This window comes from Salmo salar, chromosome ssa07 (assembly GCF_905237065.1).
Source record: "Salmo salar chromosome ssa07, Ssal_v3.1, whole genome shotgun sequence".
NCBI lineage: Eukaryota > Metazoa > Chordata > Actinopteri > Salmoniformes > Salmonidae > Salmo > Salmo salar.
This window is the reverse complement of record NC_059448.1, coordinates 57,398,709-57,426,388: the sequence shown is the minus strand read 5'-3', so window position 1 is coordinate 57,426,388 and position 27,680 is coordinate 57,398,709. Positions and strand designations below refer to the sequence as shown.

Genomic DNA, 27,680 nt, shown 5'->3' with positions numbered 1-27,680 from the left:
TGGTCTGAACACTACTAGTCTGGTCTGAACATTACTAGTCTGGTCTGAACACTACTAGTCTGGTCTGAACTCTACTAGTCTGGTTTGAACACAACTAGTCTGGTCTGAACACAACTAGCTTGGTGTGAACACAACTAGTCTGGTCTAAACACTACTAGTCTGGTCTGAACACTACTAGCCTGGTCTGAACACAACTAGTCTGAAAACAAATAATCTGAACACAACTAGTCTTGTCTGAACACTACTAGCCAGGTCTGAAGACTACTAGCCTGTTCTGAAAACAACTAGTCTGGTCTGAATACTACTAGTCTGGACTGAACACTACCAGCCTGGTATGAATACAACTAGCCTGGTCTAAATACTACTAGCCTGGTATGAATACTACTAGCCTGGTATGAATACTACTAGCCTGGTCTGAATACTACTAGCCTGGTATGAATACTACTAGCCTGGTCTGAATACTACTAGTCTTGTCTGAACACTACCAGCCTGGTCTGAATACTACTAGGCTGGTCTGAATACTACTAGTCTGGTCTGAATACTACTAGTCTGGTCTGAACACTACTAGTCTGGTCTGAAGTCTACTAGTCTGGTTTGAACACAACTAGTCTGGTCTGAACACAACTATCTGGTCTGAACACTACTAGTCTGGTCTGAACACTACTAGCCTGGTCTGAACACTACTAGCCTGGTCTGAACACTACTAGCCTGGTCTGAACACAACTAGTCTGAAAACAAATAATCTGAACACAACTAGTCTTGTCTGAACACTACTAGCCAGGTCTGAAGACTACTAGCCTGGTCTGAACACAACTAGCCTGGTCTGAAAACAACTAGTCTGGTCTGAACACTACTAGCCTGGTATGAACACTACTAGCCTGGTCTGAACACAACTAGTCTGGTCTGAACACTACAAGCCTGGTGTGAACACTACTAGTCTGGTCTGAACTCTACTAGTCTGGTTTGAACACAACTAGTCTGGTCTGAACACAACTAGCTTGGTGTGAACACAACTAGTCTGGTCTAAACACTACTAGTCTGGTCTGAACACTACTAGCCTGGTCTGAACACAACTAGTCTGAAAACAAATAATCTGAACACAACTAGTCTTGTCTGAACACTACTAGCCAGGTCTGAAGACTACTAGCCTGTTCTGAAAACAACTAGTCTGGTCTGAATACTACTAGTCTGGACTGAACACTACCAGCCTGGTATGAATACAACTAGCCTGGTCTAAATACTACTAGTCTTGTCTGAACACTACCAGCCTGGTCTGAATACTACTAGGCTGGTCTGAATACTACTAGTCTGGTCTGAATACTACTAGTCTGGTCTGAACACTACTAGTCTGGTCTGAAGTCTACTAGTCTGGTTTGAACACAACTAGTCTGGTCTGAACACAACTATCTGGTCTGAACACTACTAGTCTGGTCTGAACACTACTAGCCTGGTCTGAACACTACTAGCCTGGTCTGAACACTACTAGCCTGGTCTGAACACAACTAGTCTGAAAACAAATAATCTGAACACAACTAGTCTTGTCTGAACACTACTAGCCAGGTCTGAAGACTACTAGCCTGGTCTGAACACAACTAGCCTGGTCTGAAAACAACTAGTCTGGTCTGAACACTACTAGCCTGGTATGAACACTACTAGCCTGGTCTGAACACAACTAGTCTGGTCTGAACACTACAAGCCTGGTGTGAACACAACTAGCCTGGTCTGAACACAACTAGCCTGGTCTGAATACTACTAGTCTGGTCTGAACAATACCAGCCTGGTATGAATACTACTAGTCTGGTCTGAATACTACCAGCCTGGTCTGAATACTACTAGTCTGGACTGAACACTACCAGCCTGGTCTGAATACAACTAGCCTGGTCTGAATACTACTAGCCTGGTCTGAATACTACTAGTCTGGACTGAACACTACCAGCCTGGTCTGAATACAACTAGCCTGGTCTGAATACTACTAGCCTGGTATGAATACTCCAGTCTGGTATGAATACAACTAGCCTGGTCTGAATACTACTAGCCTGGTATGAATACTACTAGCCTGGTCTGAATACTACTAGTCTGGACTGAACACTACCAGCCTGGTCTGAATACTACTAGTCTGGACTGAACACTACCAGCCTGGTCTGAACAATACTAGCCTGGTCTGAACACTACTAGTCTGGTCTGAACACTACTAGTCTGGTCTGAACACAACTAGCCTGGTCTGAATACTACTAGTCTGGTCTGAACACTACTAGTCTGGACTGAACACAACTAGCCTGGTCTGAATACTACTAGTCTGGTCTGAACACTACTAGCCTGGTCTGAACACTACCAGCCTGGTCTGAATACTACTAGTCTGAACACTACTAGCCTAGTATGAATTCTACTAGCCTGGTCTGAACACTACTAGCCTGGTCTGAACACTATTAGCCTGGTCTGAACACTACTAGCCTGGTCTGAACACAACTAGCCTGGTATGAATACAACTAGCCTGGTCTGAACACAACTAGCCTGGTATGAATACTACTAGCCTGGTCTGAACACAACTAGCCTGGTCTGAACACAACTAGCCTGGTCTGAACACAACTAGCCTGGTATGAATACAACTAGCCTGGTCTGAACACAACTAGCCTGGTATGAATACAACTAGCCTGGTCTGAACACAACTAGCCTGGTATGAATACTACTAGCCTGGTCTGAACACAACTAGCCTGGTCTGAACACAACTAGCCTGGTATGAATACTACTAGCCTGGTCTGAATACTACTAGTCTGGTCTGAACACTACCAGCCTGGTCTGAATACTACTAGCCTGGTCTGAATACTACTAGCCTGGTCTGAAAACTACTAGCCTGGTATGAATACTACTAGCCTGGTATGAATACTACTAGCCTGGTCTGAATACTACTAGCCTGGTCTGAATACTACTAGCCTGGTATGAATACTACTAGCCTGGTATGAATACTACTAGCCTGGTCTGAACACTATTAGCCTGGTCTGAATACTACTAGTCTGGTCTGAACACTACCAGTCTGGTATGAATACAACTAGCCTGGTCTGAATACTACTAGCCTGGTATGAATACTACTAGCCTGGTATGAATACTACTAGCCTGGTCTGAATACTACTAGTCTGGTCTGAACACTATTAGCCTGGTCTGAATACTACTAGTCTGAACACTACCAGTCTGGTATGAATACAACTAGCCTGGTCTGAATACTACTAGCCTGGTATGAATACAACTAGCCTGGTCTGAATACTACTAGTCTGGACTGAACACTACCAGCCTGGTCTGAATACTACTAGCCTGGTCTGAATACTACTAGTCTGGTCTGAACACTATTAGCCTGGTCTGAATACTACTAGTCTGGTCTGAACACTACCAGTCTGGTATGAATACAACTAGCCTGGTCTGAATACTACTAGCCTGGTATGAATACTACTAGCCTGGTCTGAATACTACTAGTCTGGACTGAACACTACCAGCCTGGTCTGAATACTACTAGTCTGTACTGAACACTACCAGCCTGGTCTGAACACTACTAGCCTGGTCTGAGCACAACTAGCGTGGTCTGAATACTACTAGTCTGGTCTGAACACTACTAGTCTGGACTGAACACAACTAGCCTGGTCTGAATACTACTAGCCTGGTCTGAATACTACTAGCCTGGTATGAATACTACTAGCCTGGTATGAATACTACTAGCCTGGTCTGAATACTACAAGTCTGGTCTGAACACTATTAGCCTGGTCTGAATACTACTAGTCTGGTCTGAACACTACCAGTGTGGTATGAATACAACTAGCCTGGTCTGAATACTACTAGCCTGGTATGAATACTACTAGCCTGGACTGAACTCTACCAGCCTGGTCTGAATACTACTAGCCTGGTCTGAATACTACTAGTCTGGTCTGAACACTATTAGCCTGGTCTGAATACTACTAGTCTGGTCTGAACACTACCAGTCTGGTATGAATACAACTAGCCTGGTCTGAATACTACTAGCCTGGTATGAATACTACTAGCCTGGTATGAATACTACTAGCCTGGTCTGAATACTACTAGTCTGGACTGAACACTACCAGCCTGGTCTGAATACTACTAGTCTGGACTGAACACTACCAGCCTGGTCTGAATACTACTAGTCTGGACTGAACACTACCAGCCTGGTCTGAACAATACTAGCCTGGTCTGAACACAACTAGCCTGGTACGAATACTACTAGTCTGGTCTGAACACTACTAGCCTGGTCTGAGCACAACTAGCCTGGTCTGAATACTACTAGTCTGGTCTGAATACTACTAGCCTGGTATGAATACTACTAGCCTGGTATGAATACTACTAGCCTGGTCTGAATACTACTAGTCTGGACTGAATACTACCAGCCTGGTCTGAATACAACTAGCCTGGTCTGAATACTACTTGTCTGAACACTACTAGCCTGGTCTGAACACTACTAGTCTGGACTGAACACTACCAGCCTGGTCTGAATACTACTAGTCTGGACTGAACACTACCAGCCTGGTCTGAACAATACTAGCCTGGTCTGAACACTACTAGTCTGGTCTGAATACTACTAGTCTGGTCTGAACACTACTAGCCTGGTCTGAGCACAACTAGCCTGGTCTGAATACTACTAGTCTGGTCTGAACACTACTAGTCTGGACTGAACACAACTAGCCTGGTCTGAATAATACTAGTCTGAACACTACTAGCCTGGTCTGAACACTACCAGCCTGGTCTGAATACTACTAGTCTGAACACTACTAGCCTAGTATGAATTCTACTAGCCTGGTCTGAACACTATTAGCCTGGTCTGAACACTACTAGCCTGGTCTGAACACAACTAGCCTGGTACGAATACTACTAGCCTGGTACGAATACTACTCGCCTGGTCTGAACACTATTAGCCTGGTCTGAACACTACTAGCCTGGTCTGAACACAACTAGCCTGGTGTGAATACAACTAGCCTGGTCTGAACACAACTAGTCTGGTCTGAACACTACTAGTCTGGTCTGAACACAACTAGTCTGGTCTGAACACTACTAGTCTGGTCTGAACACTGCTAGTCTGGTCTGAACACTACTAGCCTGGTCTGAAAACAACTAGCCTGGTCTGAATACTACTAGTCTGGTCTGAAAACTACTAGCCTGGTCTGATCACAGCTAGTCTGGTCTGAACACTGCTAGTCTGGTCTGAACACTACTAGCCTGGTCTGATGACAACTAGTCTGGTCTGAACACTACTAGTCTGGTCTGAACACTACGAGTCTGGTCTGAACACTACGAGTCTGGTCTGAACACTGCTAGTCTGGTCTGAACACTACTAGCCTGGTCTGAAAACTACTAGCCTGGTCTGAACACTACTAGCCTGGCTTGTGGGCTACATTCATTTCCATCCCTTCCATCACTACTCCAGTAACTCAGTATGTACGGGTAATATCCTGCACTACCCCAGTAACTCAGTATGTACTGGTACTATCCTCCACTACCCCAGTAACTCAGAATGTACTGGTACTATCCTCCACTACCCCAGTAACTCAGTATGCACGGGTACTATCCTCCACTACCCCAGTAACTCAGTATGTACTGGTACTATCCTCCACTACCCCAGTAACTCAGTCTGTACTGGTACTATTGTCAACTACTCCAGTAACTCAGTATGTATGGGTACTATCCTCCACTACCCCAGTAACTCAGTATGTACTGGTACTATCCTCCACTACCCCAGTAACTCAGTATGTACTGGTACTATCCTCCACTACCCCAGTAACTCAGTATGTATGGGTACTATCCTCCACTACCCCAGTAACTCAGTATGTACTGGTACTATCCACCACTATCCCAGTAACTCAGTATGTATGGGTACTATTGTCAACTTCCCCAGTAACTCAGTATGTACAGGTGCTATCCTCCACTACTCAGTAACTCAGTATGTACTGGTACTATCCTCCACTACCCAGTAACTCAGTATGTACTTGTACTATCCTCCATTACTCCAGTAACTCAGTATGTACGGGTACTATCCTGCACTACCCCATTAACTCAGTATGTATGGGTACTATCCTCCACTACCCCAGTAACTCAGTATGTACTGGTACTATCCTCCACTACCTCAGTAACTCAGTATGCACGGGTACTATCCCCCACTAACCCAGTAACTCAGTATGTATGGGTACTATCCTCCACTACCCCAGTAACTCAGTATGTACTGGTACTATCCTCCACTACCCCAGTAACTCAGTATGCACGGGTACTATCCTCCACTACCCCAGTAACTTAGTATGTATGGGTACTATCCTCCACTACCCCAGTAACTGAGTATGTACTGGTACTATCCTCCACTACCCAGTAACACAGTATGTACTGGTACTATTGTCAACTTCCCATGTAACTCAGTATGCACGGGTACTATCCTCCACTACCTCAGTAACTCAGTATGTACTGGTACTATTGTCAACAACCCCAGTAACTCAGTATGTACTAGTACTATCCTCCACTACCCAGTAACTCAGTATGTACTGGTACTATTGTCAACTTCCCCAGTAACTCAGTATGTACGGGTACTATCCTCCACTACCTCAGTAACTCAGTATGTACTGGTACTATTGTCAACGACCCCAGTAACTCAGTATGTACTGGTACTATCCTCCACTACACCAGTAACTCAGTATGTACTGGTACTATCCTCCACTACCCCAGTAACTCAGTATGTACGGGTACTATCCTCCACTACCCAGTAACTCAGTATATACGGGTACTATCCTCCACTACCCCAGTAACTCAGTATGTACTGGTACTATCCTCCACTACCCCAGTAACTCAGAATGTACTGGTACTATCCTCCACTACCCCAGTAACTCAGTATGCACGGGTACTATCCTCCACTACCCCAGTAACTCAGTATGTATGGGTACTATCCTCCACTACCCCAGGAACTCAGTATGTACTGGTACTATCCTCCACTACCCCAGTAACTCAGTATGTACTGGTACTATCCTCCACTACCCCAGTAACTCAGTATGTATGGGTACTATCCTCCACTACCCCAGTAACTCAGTATGTACTGGTACTTTCCTCCACTACCCCAGTAACTCAGTATGAACTGGTACTATCCTCCACTACTCCAGTAACTCAGTATGTACGGGTACTATCCTCCACTACCCCAGTAACTCAGTATGTACTGGAACTATCCTCCACTACCCCAGTAACTCAGTATGTACTGGTACTATCCTCCACTTCCCCAGTAACTCAGTATGTACTGGTACTATCCTCCACTACCCAGTAACTCAGTATGTACGGGTACTATCCTCCACTACCCCAGTAACTCATTATGCACGGGTACTATCCTCCACTACCCTAGTAACTCAGTATGCAAGGGTACTATCCTCCACTACCCCAGTAACTCAGTATGTATGGGTACTATCCTCCACTACCCCAGTAACTCACTATGTACTGGTACTATCCTCCACTACCCAGTAACTCAGTATGTACGGGTACTATCCTCCACTACCCCAGTAACTCATTATGCACGGGTACTATCCTCCACTACCCTAGTAACTCAGTATGCAAGGGTACTATCCTCCACTACCCCAGTAACTCAGTATGTATGGGTACTATCCTCCACTACCCCAGTAACTCACTATGTACTGGTACTATCCTCCACTACCCAGTAACTCAGTATGTATGGGTACTATCCTCCACTACCCTAGTAACTGAGTATGTACTGGTCCTATCCTCCACTACCCCACATCTCTCTACAGTGTCTGTCCATGCCAACTCACCATGCACTGGCACTGCTGGCAGTTCTCCACCCAGGTGTCTCCACTGCTGTATGTTATGAGTCTGTTCTGGTGCAGACACTGGCTGCTGAGGCCGGGGTTACACTCTGGACAGCAGAACAGGTCGGCTGTGGTGGACTCACAGTCACACACCATCCTACGACACAACACCATACCAGACTGTAGGGGGGAGGGGGGGGAGAGAGAGAGAGAGAGAGAGAGAGAGAGAGAGAGAGAGAGAGAGAGAGACTCTAAGCTTTTCCTTTCAAATCTATATTTTGACATGTTAGATTTAGCATTAGATTAGAACTGCATTATAGAACTCTGATTGGAAACTCTTTCTCCAAAGGACTCCAATTCCCATGACTCCCCAGGAGGTTCTACAGTACATCACTCACCTGGCAGGAGCAGACGGAGCACCTGTCGTTGTCCAGCACCCAGATCTGCCCGTTGTGTTTGTGCTTGTTGTCATGGTTACAGTCGCCGGTGCAGTTCTTGCCGTGAGGGCACCTGCAGTCGTAGCCTCCGTCCACATTGAAACACACCGTATCGTTAGCACAGCTGTGTCTGTCTGTCGCACACTCATCTATATCTGCAGAGAGGAGGGACAGACAGACTACAGGTTAGTGTATGAAGGAGGAGGGACAGACAGACTACAGGTTAGTATATGAAGGAGGAGGGACAGACAGACTATAGGTTAGTATATGAAGGAGGAGGGACAGACAGACTACAGGTTAGTATATGAAGGAGGAGGGACAGACAGACTATAGGTTAGTATATGAAGGAGGAGGGACAGACAGACTATAGGTTAGTGTATGAAGGAGGAGGTACAGACAGACTATAGGTTAGTGTATGAAGGAGGAGGGACAGACAGACTATAGGTTAGTATATGAAGGAGGAGGGACAGACAGACTACAGGTTAGTATATGAAGGAGGAGGGACAGACAGACTACAGGTTAGTATATGAAGGAGGAGGGACAGACAGACTATAGGTTAGTGTATGAAGGAGGAGGGACAGACAGACTATAGGTTAGTATATGAAGGAGGAGGGACAGACAGACTACAGGTTAGTATATGAAGGAGGAGGGACAGACAGACTACAGGTTAGTGTATGAAGGAGGAGGGACAGACAGACTATAAGTTAGTGTATGAAGGAGGAGGGACAGACAGACTATAGGTTAGTATATGAAGGAGGAGGGACAGACAGACTATAGGTTAGTGTATGAAGGAGGAGGGACAGACAGACTACAGGTTAGTATATGAAGGAGGAGGGACAGACAGACTACAGGTTAGTGTATGAAGGAGGAGGGACAGACAGACTATAGGTTAGTGTATTAAGGAGGAGGGACAGACAGACTATAGGTTAGTATATGAAGGAGGAGGGACAGACAGACTATAGGTTAGTATATGAAGGAGGAGGGACAGACAGACTACAGGTTAGTATATGAAGGAGGAGGGACAGACAGACTACAGGTTAGTATATGAAGGAGGAGGGACAGACAGACTACAGGTTAGTATATGAAGGAGGAGGGACAGACAGACTACAGGTTAGTATATGAAGGAGGAGGGACAGACAGACTGTAGGTTAGTATATGTAGGAGGAGGGACAGACAGACTACAGGTTAGTATATGAAGGAGGAGGGACAGACAGACTATAGGTTAGTGTATGAAGGAGGAGGGACAGACAGACTATAGGTTAGTGTATGAAGGAGGAGGGACAGACAGACTATAGGTTAGTATATGAAGGAGGAGGGACAGACAGACTACAGGTTAGTATATGAAGGAGGTGGGACAGACAGACTACAGGTTAGTATATGAAGGAGGAGGGACAGACAGACTACAGGTTAGTATATGAAGGAGGAGGGACAGACAGACTATAGGTTAGTATATGAAGGAGGAGGGACAGACAGACTATAGGTTAGTATATGAAGGAGGAGGGACAGACAGACTATAGGTTAGTATATGAAGGAGGAGGGACAGACAGACTATAGGTTAGTGTATGAAGGAGGAGGGACAGACAGACTATAGGTTAGTATATGAAGGAGGAGGGACAGACAGACTACAGGTTAGTGTATGAAGGAGGAGGGACAGACAGACTATAGGTTAGTATATGAAGGAGGTGGGACAGACAGACTATAGGTTAGTATATGAAGGAGGAGGGACAGACAGACTATAGGTTAGTATATGAAGGAGGAGGGACAGACAGACTATAGGTTAGTATATGAAGGAGGAGGGACAGACAGACTATAGGTTAGTATATGAAGGAGGAGGGACAGACAGACTATAGGTTAGTATATGAAGGAGGAGGGACAGACAGACTATAGGTTAGTATATGAAGGAGGAGGGACAGACAGACTATAGGTTAGTATATGAAGGAGGAGGGACAGACAGACTATAGGTTAGTATATGAAGGAGGAGGGACAGACTATAGGTTAGTGTATGAAGGAGGAGGGACAGACAGACTACAGGTTAGTATATGAAGGAGGAGGGACAGACAGACTATAGGTTAGTATATGAAGGAGGAGGGACAGACAGACTATAGGTTAGTATATGAAGGAGGAGGGACAGACAGACTATAGGTTAGTATATGAAGGAGGAGGGACAGACAGACTATAGGTTAGTGTATGAAGGAGGAGGGACAGACAGACTACAGGTTAGTGTATGAAGGAGGAGGGACAGACAGACTACAGGTTAGTGTATGAAGGAGGAGGGACAGACAGACTATAGGTTAGTGTATGAAGGAGGAGGGACAGACAGACTATAGGTTAGTGTATGAAGGAGGAGGGACAGACAGACTACAGGTTAGTATATGAAGGAGGAGGGACAGACAGACTATAGGTTAGTGTATGAAGGAGGAGGGACAGACAGACTACAGGTTAGTATATGAAGGAGGAGGGACAGACAGACTATAGGTTAGTATATGAAGGAGGGACAGACAGACTACAGGTTAGTATATGAAGGAGGAGGGACAGACAGACTATAGGTTAGTATATGAAGGAGGAGGGACAGACAGACTATAGGTTAGTATATGAAGGAGGAGGGACAGACAGACTACAGGTTAGTGTATGAAGGAGGAGGGACAGACAGACTATAGGTTAGTGTATTAAGGAGGAGGGACAGACAGACTATAGGTTAGTATATGAAGGAGGAGGGACAGACAGACTATAGGTTAGTATATGAAGGAGGAGGGACAGACAGACTATAGGTTAGTATATGAAGGAGGAGGGACAGACAGACTATAGGTTAGTATATGAAGGAGGAGGGACAGACAGACTATAGGTTAGTATATGAAGGAGGAGGGACAGACAGACTACAGGTTAGTATATGAAGGAGGAGGGACAGACAGACTATAGGTTAGTATATGAAGGAGGAGGGACAGACAGACTACAGGTTAGTATATGAAGGAGGAGGGACAGACAGACTACAGGTTAGTGTATGAAGGAGGAGGGACAGACAGACTATAGGTTAGTATATGAAGGAGGAGGGACAGACAGACTATAGGTTAGTATATGAAGGACGGACAGACAGACTATAGGTTAGTATATGAAGGAGGGACAGACAGACTATAGGTTAGTGTATGAAGGAGGGACAGAGAGACTACAGGTTAGTGTATTAAGGAGGAGGGACAGACAGACTATAGGTTAGTATATGAAGGAGGAGGGACAGACAGACTATAGGTTAGTATATGAAGGAGGAGGGACAGACAGACTACAGGTTAGTGTATGAAGGAGGAGGGACAGACAGACTATAGGTTAGTGTATGAAGGAGGAGGGACAGACAGACTATAGGTTAGTATATGAAGGAGGAGGGACAGACAGACTACAGGTTAGTGTATGAAGGAGGAGGGACAGACAGACTATAGGTTAGTATATGAAGGAGGAGGGACAGACAGACTATAGGTTAGTATATGAAGGACGGACAGACAGACTATAGGTTAGTGTATGAAGGAGGAGGGACAGACAGACTACAGGTTAGTATATGAAGGAGGTGGGACAGACAGACTACAGGTTAGTGTATGAAGGAGGAGGGACAGACAGACTATAGGTTAGTATATGAAGGAGGAGGGACAGACAGACTATAGGTTAGTATATGAAGGAGGAGGGACAGACAGACTATAGGTTAGTGTATGAAGGAGGAGGGACAGACAGACTACAGGTTAGTATATGAAGGAGGAGGGACAGACAGACTACAGGTTAGTGTATGAAGGAGGAGGGACAGACAGACTATAGGTTAGTATATGAAGGAGGTGGGACAGACAGACTATAGGTTAGTATATGAAGGAGGAGGGACAGACAGACTATCGGTTAGTATATGAAGGAGGAGGGACAGACAGACTACAGGTTAGTATATGAAGGAGGAGGGACAGACAGACTACAGGTTAGTATATGAAGGAGGAGGGACAGACAGACTATAGGTTAGTATATGAAGGAGGAGGGACAGACAGACTACAGGTTAGTGTATGAAGGAGGAGGGACAGACAGACTATAGGTTAGTATATGAAGGAGGAGGGACAGACAGACTATAGGTTAGTATATGAAGGAGGAGGGACAGACAGACTATAGGTTAGTATATGAAGGAGGAGGGACAGACAGACTATAGGTTAGTATATGAAGGAGGAGGGACAGACAGACTACAGGTGAGTATATGAAGGAGGAGGGACAGACAGACTACAGGTTAGTGTATGAAGGAGGAGGGACAGACAGACTACAGGTTAGTATATGAAGGAGGAGGGACAGACAGACTATAGGTTAGTGTATGAAGGAGGAGGGACAGACAGACTACAGGTTAGTATATGAAGGAGGAGGGACAGACAGACTATAGGTTAGTATATGAAGGAGGAGGGACAGACAGACTATAGGTTAGTATATGAAGGAGGAGGGACAGACAGACTATAGGTTAGTATATGAAGGAGGAGGGATAGACAGACTATAGGTTAGTATATGAAGGAGGAGGGACAGACAGACTACAGGTTAGTATATGAAGGAGGAGGGACAGACAGACTATAGGTTAGTGTATGAAGGAGGAGGGACAGACAGACTATAGGTTAGTATATGAAGGAGGAGGGACAGACAGACTATAGGTTAGTATATGAAGGAGGAGGGACAGACAGACTATAGGTTAGTATATGAAGGAGGAGGGACAGACAGACTATAGGTTAGTATATGAAGGAGGAGGGACAGACAGACTACAGGTTAGTATATGAAGGAGGAGGGACAGACAGACTATAGGTTAGTATATGAAGGAGGAGGGACAGACAGACTATAGGTTAGTATATGAAGGAGGAGGGACAGACAGACTATAGGTTAGTATATGAAGGAGGAGGGACAGACAGACTATAGGTTAGTATATGAAGGATGAGGGACAGACAGACTATAGGTTAGTATATGAAGGAGGAGGGACAGACAGACTACAGGTTAGTGTATGAAGGAGGAGGGACAGACAGACTACAGGTTAGTGTATGAAGGAGGAGGGACAGACAGACTACAGGTTAGTATATGAAGGAGGAGGGACAGACTGACTACAGGTTAGTATATGAAGGAGGAGGGACAGACAGACTACAGGTTAGTGTATGAAGGAGGAGGGACAGACAGACTACAGGTTAGTATATGAAGGAGGAGGGACAGACAGACTACAGGTTAGTATATGAAGGAGGAGGGACAGACAGACTATAGGTTAGTATATGAAGGAGGAGGGACAGACAGACTACAGGTTAGTATATGAAGGAGGAGGGACAGACAGACTATAGGTTAGTGTATGAAGGAGGAGGGACAGACAGACTATAGGTTAGTATATGAAGGAGGAGGGACAGACAGACTACAGGTTAGTATATGAAGGAGGAGGGACAGACAGACTATAGGTTAGTATATGAAGGAGGAGGGACAGACAGACTATAGGTTAGTGTATGAAGGAGGAGGGACAGACAGACTACAGGTTAGTGTATGAAGGAGGAGGGACAGACAGACTATAGGTTAGTATATGAAGGAGGAGGGACAGACAGACTACAGGTTAGTGTATGAAGGAGGAGGGACAGACAGACTATAGGTTAGTATATGAAGGAGGAGGGACAGACAGACTACAGGTTAGTGTATGAAGGAGGAGGGACAGACAGACTACAGGTTAGTGTATGAAGGAGGAGGGACAGACAGACTACAGGTTAGTATATGAAGGAGGAGGGACAGACAGACTACAGGTTAGTATATGAAGGAGGAGGGACAGACAGACTACAGGTTAGTATATGAAGGAGGAGGGACAGACAGACTATAGGTTAGTATATGAAGGAGGAGGGACAGACAGACTACAGGTTAGTGTATGAAGGAGGAGGGACAGACAGACTATAGGTTAGTATATGAAGGAGGAGGGACAGACAGACTACAGGTTAGTGTATGAAGGAGGAGGGACAGACAGACTACAGGTTAGTGTATGAAGGAGGAGGGACAGACAGACTACAGGTTAGTATATGAAGGAGGAGGGACAGACAGACTACAGGTTAGTATATGAAGGAGGAGGGACAGACAGACTACAGGTTAGTATATGAAGGAGGAGGGACAGACAGACTACAGGTTAGTATATGAAGGAGGAGGGACAGACAGACTATAGGTTAGTGTATGAAGGAGGAGGGACAGACAGACTACAGGTTAGTATATGAAGGAGGAGGGACAGACAGACTATAGGTTAGTGTATGAAGGAGGAGGGACAGACAGACTATAGGTTAGTATATGAAGGAGGAGGGACAGACAGACTACAGGTTAGTATATGAAGGAGGAGGGACAGACAGACTATAGGTTAGTATATGAAGGAGGAGGGACAGACAGACTATAGGTTAGTGTATGAAGGAGGAGGGACAGACAGACTACAGGTTAGTGTATGAAGGAGGAGGGACAGACAGACTATAGGTTAGTATATGAAGGAGGAGGGACAGACAGACTACAGGTTAGTGTATGAAGGAGGAGGGACAGACAGACTATAGGTTAGTATATGAAGGAGGAGGGACAGACAGACTACAGGTTAGTGTATGAAGGAGGAGGGACAGACAGACTACAGGTTAGTGTATGAAGGAGGAGGGACAGACAGACTACAGGTTAGTATATGAAGGAGGAGGGACAGACAGACTACAGGTTAGTATATGAAGGAGGAGGGACAGACAGACTACAGGTTAGTATATGAAGGAGGAGGGACAGACAGACTATAGGTTAGTATATGAAGGAGGAGGGACAGACAGACTACAGGTTAGTGTATGAAGGAGGAGGGACAGACAGACTATAGGTTAGTATATGAAGGAGGAGGGACAGACAGACTACAGGTTAGTGTATGAAGGAGGAGGGACAGACAGACTACAGGTTAGTGTATGAAGGAGGAGGGACAGACAGACTACAGGTTAGTATATGAAGGAGGAGGGACAGACAGACTACAGGTTAGTATATGAAGGAGGAGGGACAGACAGACTACAGGTTAGTATATGAAGGAGGAGGGACAGACAGACTACAGGTTAGTATATGAAGGAGGAGGGACAGACAGACTATAGGTTAGTGTATGAAGGAGGAGGGACAGACAGACTACAGGTTAGTATATGAAGGAGGAGGGACAGACAGACTATAGGTTAGTGTATGAAGGAGGAGGGACAGACAGACTATAGGTTAGTATATGAAGGAGGAGGGACAGACAGACTACAGGTTAGTATATGAAGGAGGAGGGACAGACAGACTATAGGTTAGTATATGAAGGAGGAGGGACAGACAGACTATAGGTTAGTGTATGAAGGAGGAGGGACAGACAGACTACAGGTTAGTGTATGAAGGAGGAGGGACAGACAGACTATAGGTTAGTATATGAAGGAGGAGGGACAGACAGACTACAGGTTAGTGTATGAAGGAGGAGGGACAGACAGACTATAGGTTAGTATATGAAGGAGGAGGGACAGACAGACTACAGGTTAGTGTATGAAGGAGGAGGGACAGACAGACTACAGGTTAGTGTATGAAGGAGGAGGGACAGACAGACTACAGGTTAGTATATGAAGGAGGAGGGACAGACAGACTACAGGTTAGTATATGAAGGAGGAGGGACAGACAGACTACAGGTTAGTATATGAAGGAGGAGGGACAGACAGACTATAGGTTAGTATATGAAGGAGGAGGGACAGACAGACTATAGGTTAGTATATGAAGGAGGAGGGACAGACAGACTATAGGTTAGTGTATGAAGGAGGAGGGACAGACAGACTACAGGTTAGTATATGAAGGAGGAGGGACAGACAGACTACAGGTTAGTATATGAAGGAGGGACAGACAGACTATAGGTTAGTGTATGAAGGAGGGACAGACAGACTATAGGTTAGTATATGAAGGAGGAGGGACAGACAGACTACAGGTTAGTATATGAAGGAGGAGGGACAGACAGACTACAGGTTAGTATATGAAGGAGGAGGGACAGACAGACTATAGGTTAGTGTATGAAGGAGGAGGGACAGACAGACTATAGGTTAGTATATGAAGGAGGAGGGACAGACAGACTACAGGTTAGTATATGAAGGAGGAGGGACAGACAGACTATAGGTTAGTATATGTAGGAGGAGGGACAGACAGACTACAGGTTAGTATATGAAGGAGGAGGGACAGACAGACTATAGGTTAGTATATGAAGGAGGAGGGACAGACAGACTACAGTTTAGTATATGAAGGAGGAGGGACAGACAGACTATAGGTTAGTATATGAAGGAGGAGGGACAGACAGACTATAGGTTAGTGTATGAAGGAGGAGGGACAGACAGACTATAGGTTAGTATATGAAGGAGGAGGGACAGACAGACTATAGGTTAGTATATGAAGGAGGAGGGACAGACAGACTATAGGTTAGTATATGAAGGAGGAGGGACAGACAGACTATAGGTTAGTATATGAAGGAGGAGGGACAGACAGACTATAGGTTAGTGTATGCAGTCAACAAACAAATACAGTTGAATTCCATAGGGAAAATAGTAATGGGTGAGATATGTGTTTATATAATAATTCCAGGACCTAAGATCCTTGTGCATACCAGTACTGTGCTCATACAGGTGAGTCTAGACCCCCAACTTACCTTCACAGGACTCCCCATTGGCTGAGAACATCCCGTTGTCATGGTAGCCGTCCCGACACTCACAGTGGTACCAGCCAGGCAGGTTAACACAGATGGCTCTGCTGTCACACTCCATGAAGCCATCGGTACACTCATCAATGTCTGGTGAGACACACACACAGACACAAACACAAACACACACCCCGCTCACACAGATGTTTCAGTTTCAGGCTTGTTAAACACAGCTGGACCTAATGCATTCATCTTTGCATTTGAGGTATGCAAATGTCAACTACAAAGCCAGGCTTCTGTTATAGTAGCAGTGGCCCATCCCGAGGATGGGTTTTATTCCCATTACTGTTTAAAACATCAAACACTAAGCCCTTTCAGAGGCCCATTATCCCCTTTACAATGCAATCACGATGGAATCAGTGTATGGGTCAATTGTCTGCTATATCCACGGCACAGGTGGCTGGTGGGGTGGTTGGTGGGGTGGCTGGTGGGGTGGCTGGTGAGGTGGCTGGTGGGGTGGCTGGTGAGGGGAGAACGGCTCACAATAATGGCTGGAATGAAGTGAAGGGAATGGTATCAAATAAAATGGAAACGAGGTGTTTGATGTGTTTGTTATCATTTCATTAATTCCGTTCCAGACGTTACTATGAGCACGTCCTCCCAATTTGGGTGCCACCAGCCGCCTGTGATCCGTAGGAGATGGAGGATCATCTCACTGGCCATTGAGCAAAGCCATTGGCATAATGAAGGCTTGGATCATATAGTATCAGGAGTCATGGAGCTCAGTCAAATCCATCACTGTGTTACACTGAGGGAGACAATCACCTTCAACCAGAGCGAGATCTCATGTCATTCAACCCTGTTTAATAATCATGAAGGCCAGACCATTGATTCACTCCTCTGGCTGTAAACTACATGAGAGCATGTCCAATTAGGTGTCATTTGAAATATAGTAAGCTATATTAAATTGTTCTACCTCTGTCACACTGCTACCGTAGGCACGCCTTATTTTAGTAATAGTAGACACTAAGAGCTCATTGAGATGCAATGAGAAACAGCAGGGAGAGATAGTGGAGAGAGGAGAGAGAGAGAGAAAGAAAATGAGAAAGCAAGAGAAAGAGAAAGAGAAATGGAGAGAGAGCAAGAGAGAGAGAGAGAGAGAGGGCGAGGTAGAAAGAAGGGATTTGTATCCCTGTCTATTTGAGTGACAGCTCAGCGAGGTCATGAGTTCAGGTCTAGTTGTGGATGCTCAGAGTTCCTTCTATAGGTCCTGCATTTACATTAGTGTTTAACCCCACGCTCCCTTACTTTACCTGCCTGCCAAGGTCAGTCTAAAGACACGTGCTTCGTCCTCTTCAGAACAGAGGATTAAAGAAGGGAGAGGGGAGGATTGAGAGAGAGGAGAGAGAACTGAGAGAGAGAGGGGGAGGAGAGAGAACTGAGAGAGAGAAAGAGAGAGAGAGAGGAGAGAACATTGAATGCTCAGAAGACCTTGATTTTGTGAAAGGCTCTGCTGAATGGTTGTGTGGTATTCAAAGGTAGTGTCTGTGTGTGGTGCTGGGAGTTGTTTCCATTGTCCCAGAAGGTCAAAGTGGAAGACTGAGAAACAAGCTGCAGACTGCTTACAAGGAGGTAGAGATACTTATTCTATTTGTTCAAGCATCTAACTACAGCTACAGCTACAGCTACAGTTCAAATCAAATCACCATCTAACTACAGCTACAGTTCAAATCAAATCAAATCACCATCTAACTACAGCTACAATTCAAATCAAATCATCATCTAACTACAGCTAGAGTTCAAATCAAATCAAATCACCATCTAACTACAGCTACAGTTCAAATCAAATCAAATCGCCATCTAACTATATCTACAGTTCAAATCAAATCACCATCTAACTACAGCTACAGTTCAAATCAAATCAAATCACCATCTAACTACAGCTACAGTTCAAATCAAATCACCATCTAACTATATCTACAGTTCAAATCAAATCACCATCTAACTACAGCTACAGTTCAAATCAAATCATCATCTAACTACAGCTACAGTTCAAATCAAATCAAATCACCATCTAACTACAGCTACAGTTCAAATCAAATCACCATCTAACTACAGCTACAATTCAAATCAAATCACCATCTAACTACAGCTACAGTTCAAATCAAATCACCATCGAACTACAGCTACAGTTCAAATCAAATCAAATCACCATCTAACTACAGCTACAGTTCAAATCAAATCACCATCTAACTACAGCTACAGTTCAAATCAAATCAAATCACCATCTAACTACAGCTACAGTTCAAATCAAATCAAATCACCATCTAACTACAGCTACAGTTCAAATCAAATCAAATCACCATCTAACTACAGCTACAGTTCAAATCAAATCAAATCACCATCTAACTACAGCTACAGTTCAAATCAAATCACCATTGAACTACAGCTACAGTTCAAATCAAATCAACTCACCATCTAACTACAGCTACAGTTCAAATCAAATCAAATCACCATCTAACTACAGCTACAGTTCAAATCAAATCAAATCACCATCTAACTACAGCTACAGTTCAAATCAAATCAAATCACCATCTAACTACAGCTACAGTTCAAATCAAATCACTATTGAACTACAGCTACAGTTCAAATCAAATCAACTCACCATCTAACTACAGCTACAGTTCAAATCAAATCAAATCACCATCTAACTACAGCTACAGTTCAAATCAAATCACCATCTAACTACAGCTACAGTTCAAATCAAATCAAATCACCATCTAACTACAGCTACAGTTCAAATCAAATCACCATCTAACTACAGCTACAGTTCAAATCAAATCATCATCTAACTACAGCTACAGTTCAAATCAAATTACCATTTAACTACAGCTACAGTTCAAATCAAATCACCATCTAACTATAGCTACAGTTCAAATCAAATCACCATCTAACTACAGCTACAGTTCAAATCAAATTACCATTTAACTACAGCTACAGTTCAAATCAAATCACCATCTAACTATAGCTACAGTTCAAATCAAATCAACTCACCATCTAACTACAGCTACAGTTCAAATCAAATCACCATCTAACTACAGCTACAGTTCAAATCAAATCAAATCACCATCTAACTACAGCTACAGTTCAAATCAAATCAAATCACCATCTAACTACAGCTACAGTTCAAATCAAATCAAATCACCATCTAACTACAGCTACAGTTCAAATCAAATCAAATCACCATCTAACTACAGCTACAGTTCAAATCAAATCACCATTGAACTACAGCTACAGTTCAAATCAAATCAACTCACCATCTAACTACAGCTACAGTTCAAATCAAATCAAATCACCATCTAACTACAGCTACAGTTCAAATCAAATCAAATCACCATCTAACTACAGCTACAGTTCAAATCAAATCAAATCACCATCTAACTACAGCTACAGTTCAAATCAAATCACTATTGAACTACAGCTACAGTTCAAATCAAATCAACTCACCATCTAACTACAGCTACAGTTCAAATCAAATCAAATCACCATCTAACTACAGCTACAGTTCAAATCAAATCACCATCTAACTACAGCTACAGTTCAAATCAAATCAAATCACCATCTAACTACAGCTACAGTTCAAATCAAATCACCATCTAACTACAGCTACAGTTCAAATCAAATCATCATCTAACTACAGCTACAGTTCAAATCAAATTACCATTTAACTACAGCTACAGTTCAAATCAAATCACCATCTAACTATAGCTACAGTTCAAATCAAATCACCATCTAACTACAGCTACAGTTCAAATCAAATTACCATTTAACTACAGCTACAGTTCAAATCAAATCACCATCTAACTATAGCTACAGTTCAAATCAAATCAACTCACCATCTAACTACAGCTACAGTTCAAATCAAATCACCATCTAACTACAGCTACAGTTCAAATCAAATCAAATCACCATCTAACTACAGCTACAGTTCAAATCAAATCACCATCTAACTACAGCTACAGCTACAGTTCAAATCAAATCATCATCTAACTACAGCTACAGTTCAAATCAAATTACCATTTAACTACAGCTACAGTTCAAATCAAATCACCATCTAACTATAGCTACAGTTCAAATCAAATCACCATCTAACTACAGCTACAGTTCAAATCAAATTACCATTTAACTACAGCTACAGTTCAAATCAAATCAACTCACCATCTAACTACAGCTACAGTTCAAATCAAATCAAATCACCATCTAACTACAGCTACAGTTCAAATCAAATCAAATCACCATCTAACTACAGCTACAGTTCAAATCAAATCAAATCACCATCTAACTACAGCTACAGTTCAAATCAAATCACTATTGAACTACAGCTACAGTTCAAATCAAATCAACTCACCATCTAACTACAGCTACAGTTCAAATCAAATCAAATCACCATCTAACTACAGCTACAGTTCAAATCAAATCACCATCTAACTACAGCTACAGTTCAAATCAAATCAAATCACCATCTAACTACAGCTACAGTTCAAATCAAATCACCATCTAACTACAGCTACAGTTCAAATCAAATCATCATCTAACTACAGCTACAGTTCAAATCAAATTACCATTTAACTACAGCTACAGTTCAAATCAAATCACCATCTAACTATAGCTACAGTTCAAATCAAATCACCATCTAACTACAGCTACAGTTCAAATCAAATTACCATTTAACTACAGCTACAGTTCAAATCAAATCACCATCTAACTATAGCTACAGTTCAAATCAAATCAACTCACCATCTAACTACAGCTACAGTTCAAATCAAATCACCATCTAACTACAGCTACAGTTCAAATCAAATCAAATCACCATCTAACTACAGCTACAGTTCAAATCAAATCAAATCACCATCTAACTACAGCTACAGTTCAAATCAAATCAAATCACCATCTAACTACAGCTACAGTTCAAATCAAATCAAATCACCATCTAACTACAGCTACAGTTCAAATCAAATCACCATTGAACTACAGCTACAGTTCAAATCAAATCAACTCACCATCTAACTACAGCTACAGTTCAAATCAAATCAAATCACCATCTAACTACAGCTACAGTCTCAAATCAAATCACCATCTAACTACAGCTACAGTTCAAATCAAATCAAATCACCATCTAACTACAGCTACAGTTCAAATCAAATCACCATCTAACTACAGCTACAGTTCAAATCAAATCATCATCTAACTACAGCTACAGTTCAAATCAAATTACCATTTAACTACAGCTACAGTTCAAATCAAATCACCATCTAACTATAGCTACAGTTCAAATCAAATCACCATCTAACTACAGCTACAGTTCAAATCAAATTACCATTTAACTACAGCTACAGTTCAAATCAAATCACCATCTAACTATAGCTACAGTTCAAATCAAATCAACTCACCATCTAACTACAGCTACAGTTCAAATCAAATCACCATCTAACTACAGCTACAGTTCAAATCAAATCAAATCACCATCTAACTACAGCTACAGTTCAAATCAAATCAAATCACCATCTAACTACAGCTACAGTTCAAATCAAATCAAATCACCATCTAACTACAGCTACAGTTCAAATCAAATCAAATCACCATCTAACTACAGCTACAGTTCAAATCAAATCACCATCGAACTACAGCTACAGTTCAAATCAAATCAACTCACCATCTAACTACAGCTACAGTTCAAATCAAATCAAATCACCATCTAACTACAGCTACAGTTCAAATCAAATCAAATCACCATCTAACTACAGCTACAGTTCAAATCAAATCAAATCACCATCTAACTACAGCTACAGTTCAAATCAAATCACTATTGAACTACAGCTACAGTTCAAATCAAATCAACTCACCATCTAACTACAGCTACAGTTCAAATCAAATCAAATCACCATCTAACTACAGCTACAGTTCAAATCAAATCACCATCTAACTACAGCTACAGTTCAAATCAAATCAAATCACCATCTAACTACAGCTACAGTTCAAATCAAATCACCATCTAACTACAGCTACAGTTCAAATCAAATCATCATCTAACTACAGCTACAGTTCAAATCAAATTACCATTTAACTACAGCTACAGTTCAAATCAAATCACCATCTAACTATAGCTACAGTTCAAATCAAATCACCATCTAACTACAGCTACAGTTCAAATCAAATTACCATTTAACTACAGCTACAGTTCAAATCAAATCACCATCTAACTATAGCTACAGTTCAAATCAAATCAACTCACCATCTAACTACAGCTACAGTTCAAATCAAATCACCATCTAACTACAGCTACAGTTCAAATCAAATCAAATCACCATCTAACTACAGCTACAGTTCAAATCAAATCACCATCTAACTACAGCTACAGCTACAGTTCAAATCAAATCATCATCTAACTACAGCTACAGTTCAAATCAAATTACCATTTAACTACAGCTACAGTTCAAATCAAATCACCATCTAACTATAGCTACAGTTCAAATCAAATCACCATCTAACTACAGCTACAGTTCAAATCAAATTACCATTTAACTACAGCTACAGTTCAAATCAAATCAACTCACCATCTAACTACAGCTACAGTTCAAATCAAATCAAATCACCATCTAACTACAGCTACAGTTCAAATCAAATCAAATCACCATCTAACTACAGCTACAGTTCAAATCAAATCAAATCACCATCTAACTACAGCTACAGTTCAAATCAAATCACTATTGAACTACAGCTACAGTTCAAATCAAATCAACTCACCATCTAACTACAGCTACAGTTCAAATCAAATCAAATCACCATCTAACTACAGCTACAGTTCAAATCAAATCACCATCTAACTACAGCTACAGTTCAAATCAAATCAAATCACCATCTAACTACAGCTACAGTTCAAATCAAATCACCATCTAACTACAGCTACAGTTCAAATCAAATCATCATCTAACTACAGCTACAGTTCAAATCAAATTACCATTTAACTACAGCTACAGTTCAAATCAAATCACCATCTAACTATAGCTACAGTTCAAATCAAATCACCATCTAACTACAGCTACAGTTCAAATCAAATTACCATTTAACTACAGCTACAGTTCAAATCAAATCACCATCTAACTATAGCTACAGTTCAAATCAAATCAACTCACCATCTAACTACAGCTACAGTTCAAATCAAATCACCATCTAACTACAGCTACAGTTCAAATCAAATCAAATCACCATCTAACTACAGCTACAGTTCAAATCAAATCAAATCACCATCTAACTACAGCTACAGTTCAAATCAAATCAAATCACCATCTAACTACAGCTACAGTTCAAATCAAATCAAATCACCATCTAACTACAGCTACAGTTCAAATCAAATCACCATTGAACTACAGCTACAGTTCAAATCAAATCAACTCACCATCTAACTACAGCTACAGTTCAAATCAAATCAAATCACCATCTAACTACAGCTACAGTTCAAATCAAATCAAATCACCATCTAACTACAGCTACAGTTCAAATCAAATCAAATCACCATCTAACTACAGCTACAGTTCAAATCAAATCACTATCGAACTACAGCTACAGTTCAAATCAAATCAAATCACCATCTAACTACAGCTACAGTTCAAATCAAATCAAATCACCATCTAACTACAGCTACAGTTCAAATCAAATCACCATCTAACTACAGCTACAGTTCAAATCAAATCAAATCACCATCTAACTACAGCTACAGTTCAAATCAAATCACCATCTAACTACAGCTACAGTTCAAATCAAATCACCATCTAACTACAGCTACAGTTCAAATCAAATTACCATTTAACTACAGCTACAGTTCAAATCAAATCACCATCTAACTATAGCTACAGTTCAAATCAAATAATCACCATCTAACTACAGCTACAGTTCAAATCAAATCACCATCTAACTACAGCTACAGTTCAAATCAAATCAAATCACCATCTAACTATAGCTACAGTTCAAATCAAATCAAATCACCATCTAACTACAGCTACAGTTCAAATCAAATCAAATCACCATCTAACTACAGCTACAGTTCAAATCAAATCAAATCACCATCTAACTACAGCTACAGTCTCAAATCAAATCACTATCGAACTACAGCTACAGTTCAAATCAAATCAAATCACCATCTAACTACAGCTACAGTTCAAATCAAATCAAATCACCATCTAACTACAGCTACAGTTCAAATCAAATCACCATCTAACTACAGCTACAGTTCAAATCAAATCAAATCACCATCTAACTACAGCTACAGTTCAAATCAAATCACCATCTAACTACAGCTACAGTTCAAATCAAATCATCATCTAACTACAGCTACAGTTCAAATCAAATTACCATTTAACTACAGCTACAGTTCAAATCAAATCACCATCTAACTATAGCTACAGTTCAAATCAAATCACCATCTAACTACAGCTACAGTTCAAATCAAATTACCATTTAACTACAGCTACAGTTCAAATCAAATCACCATCTAACTATAGCTACAGTTCAAATCAAATCAACTCACCATCTAACTACAGCTACAGTTCAAATCAAATCACCATCTAACTACAGCTACAGTTCAAATCAAATCAAATCACCATCTAACTACAGCTACAGTTCAAATCAAATCAAATCACCATCTAACTACAGCTACAGTTCAAATCAAATCAAATCACCATCTAACTACAGCTACAGTTCAAATCAAATCAAATCACCATCTAACTACAGCTACAGTTCAAATCAAATCACCATTGAACTACAGCTACAGTTCAAATCAAATCAACTCACCATCTAACTACAGCTACAGTTCAAATCAAATCAAATCACCATCTAACTACAGCTACAGTTCAAATCAAATCAAATCACCATCTAACTACAGCTACAGTTCAAATCAAATCAAATCACCATCTAACTACAGCTACAGTTCAAATCAAATCACTATTGAACTACAGCTACAGTTCAAATCAAATCAACTCACCATCTAACTACAGCTACAGTTCAAATCAAATCAAATCACCATCTAACTACAGCTACAGTTCAAATCAAATCACCATCTAACTACAGCTACAGTTCAAATCAAATCAAATCACCATCTAACTACAGCTACAGTTCAAATCAAATCACCATCTAACTACAGCTACAGTTCAAATCAAATCATCATCTAACTACAGCTACAGTTCAAATCAAATTACCATTTAACTACAGCTACAGTTCAAATCAAATCACCATCTAACTATAGCTACAGTTCAAATCAAATCACCATCTAACTACAGCTACAGTTCAAATCAAATTACCATTTAACTACAGCTACAGTTCAAATCAAATCACCATCTAACTATAGCTACAGTTCAAATCAAATCAACTCACCATCTAACTACAGCTACAGTTCAAATCAAATCACCATCTAACTACAGCTACAGTTCAAATCAAATCAAATCACCATCTAACTACAGCTACAGTTCAAATCAAATCACCATCTAACTACAGCTACAGCTACAGTTCAAATCAAATCATCATCTAACTACAGCTACAGTTCAAATCAAATTACCATTTAACTACAGCTACAGTTCAAATCAAATCACCATCTAACTATAGCTACAGTTCAAATCAAATCACCATCTAACTACAGCTACAGTTCAAATCAAATTACCATTTAACTACAGCTACAGTTCAAATCAAATCAACTCACCATCTAACTACAGCTACAGTTCAAATCAAATCAAATCACCATCTAACTACAGCTACAGTTCAAATCAAATCAAATCACCATCTAACTACAGCTACAGTTCAAATCAAATCAAATCACCATCTAACTACAGCTACAGTTCAAATCAAATCACTATTGAACTACAGCTACAGTTCAAATCAAATCAACTCACCATCTAACTACAGCTACAGTTCAAATCAAATCAAATCACCATCTAACTACAGCTACAGTTCAAATCAAATCACCATCTAACTACAGCTACAGTTCAAATCAAATCAAATCACCATCTAACTACAGCTACAGTTCAAATCAAATCACCATCTAACTACAGCTACAGTTCAAATCAAATCATCATCTAACTACAGCTACAGTTCAAATCAAATTACCATTTAACTACAGCTACAGTTCAAATCAAATCACCATCTAACTATAGCTACAGTTCAAATCAAATCACCATCTAACTACAGCTACAGTTCAAATCAAATTACCATTTAACTACAGCTACAGTTCAAATCAAATCACCATCTAACTATAGCTACAGTTCAAATCAAATCAACTCACCATCTAACTACAGCTACAGTTCAAATCAAATCACCATCTAACTACAGCTACAGTTCAAATCAAATCAAATCACCATCTAACTACAGCTACAGTTCAAATCAAATCAAATCACCATCTAACTACAGCTACAGTTCAAATCAAATCAAATCACCATCTAACTACAGCTACAGTTCAAATCAAATCAAATCACCATCTAACTACAGCTACAGTTCAAATCAAATCACCATTGAACTACAGCTACAGTTCAAATCAAATCAACTCACCATCTAACTACAGCTACAGTTCAAATCAAATCAAATCACCATCTAACTACAGCTACAGTTCAAATCAAATCAAATCACCATCTAACTACAGCTACAGTTCAAATCAAATCAAATCACCATCTAACTACAGCTACAGTTCAAATCAAATCACTATTGAACTACAGCTACAGTTCAAATCAAATCAACTCACCATCTAACTACAGCTACAGTTCAAATCAAATCAAATCACCATCTAACTACAGC

The 27,680-nt window shown here is 41.5% G+C and overlaps 1 protein-coding gene across 1 annotated transcript in view; it reads right to left on the bottom strand.

Moving 5' to 3' along the window:
- Positions 1 to 27,680, bottom strand: part of LOC106609796 (protein kinase C-binding protein NELL2) — a 118,285-nt gene that overhangs the window by 12,779 nt on the left and 77,826 nt on the right. The window contains exons 16-18 of the mRNA XM_045722361.1: positions 16,857 to 16,997; positions 8,180 to 8,373; positions 7,785 to 7,961 (exon numbers count right to left, since the gene is read on the bottom strand). Coding sequence (XP_045578317.1) covers positions 7,785 to 7,961; positions 8,180 to 8,373; positions 16,857 to 16,997 — 512 coding nt within the window. The remainder of the gene's footprint in view (positions 1 to 7,784; positions 7,962 to 8,179; positions 8,374 to 16,856; positions 16,998 to 27,680) is intronic.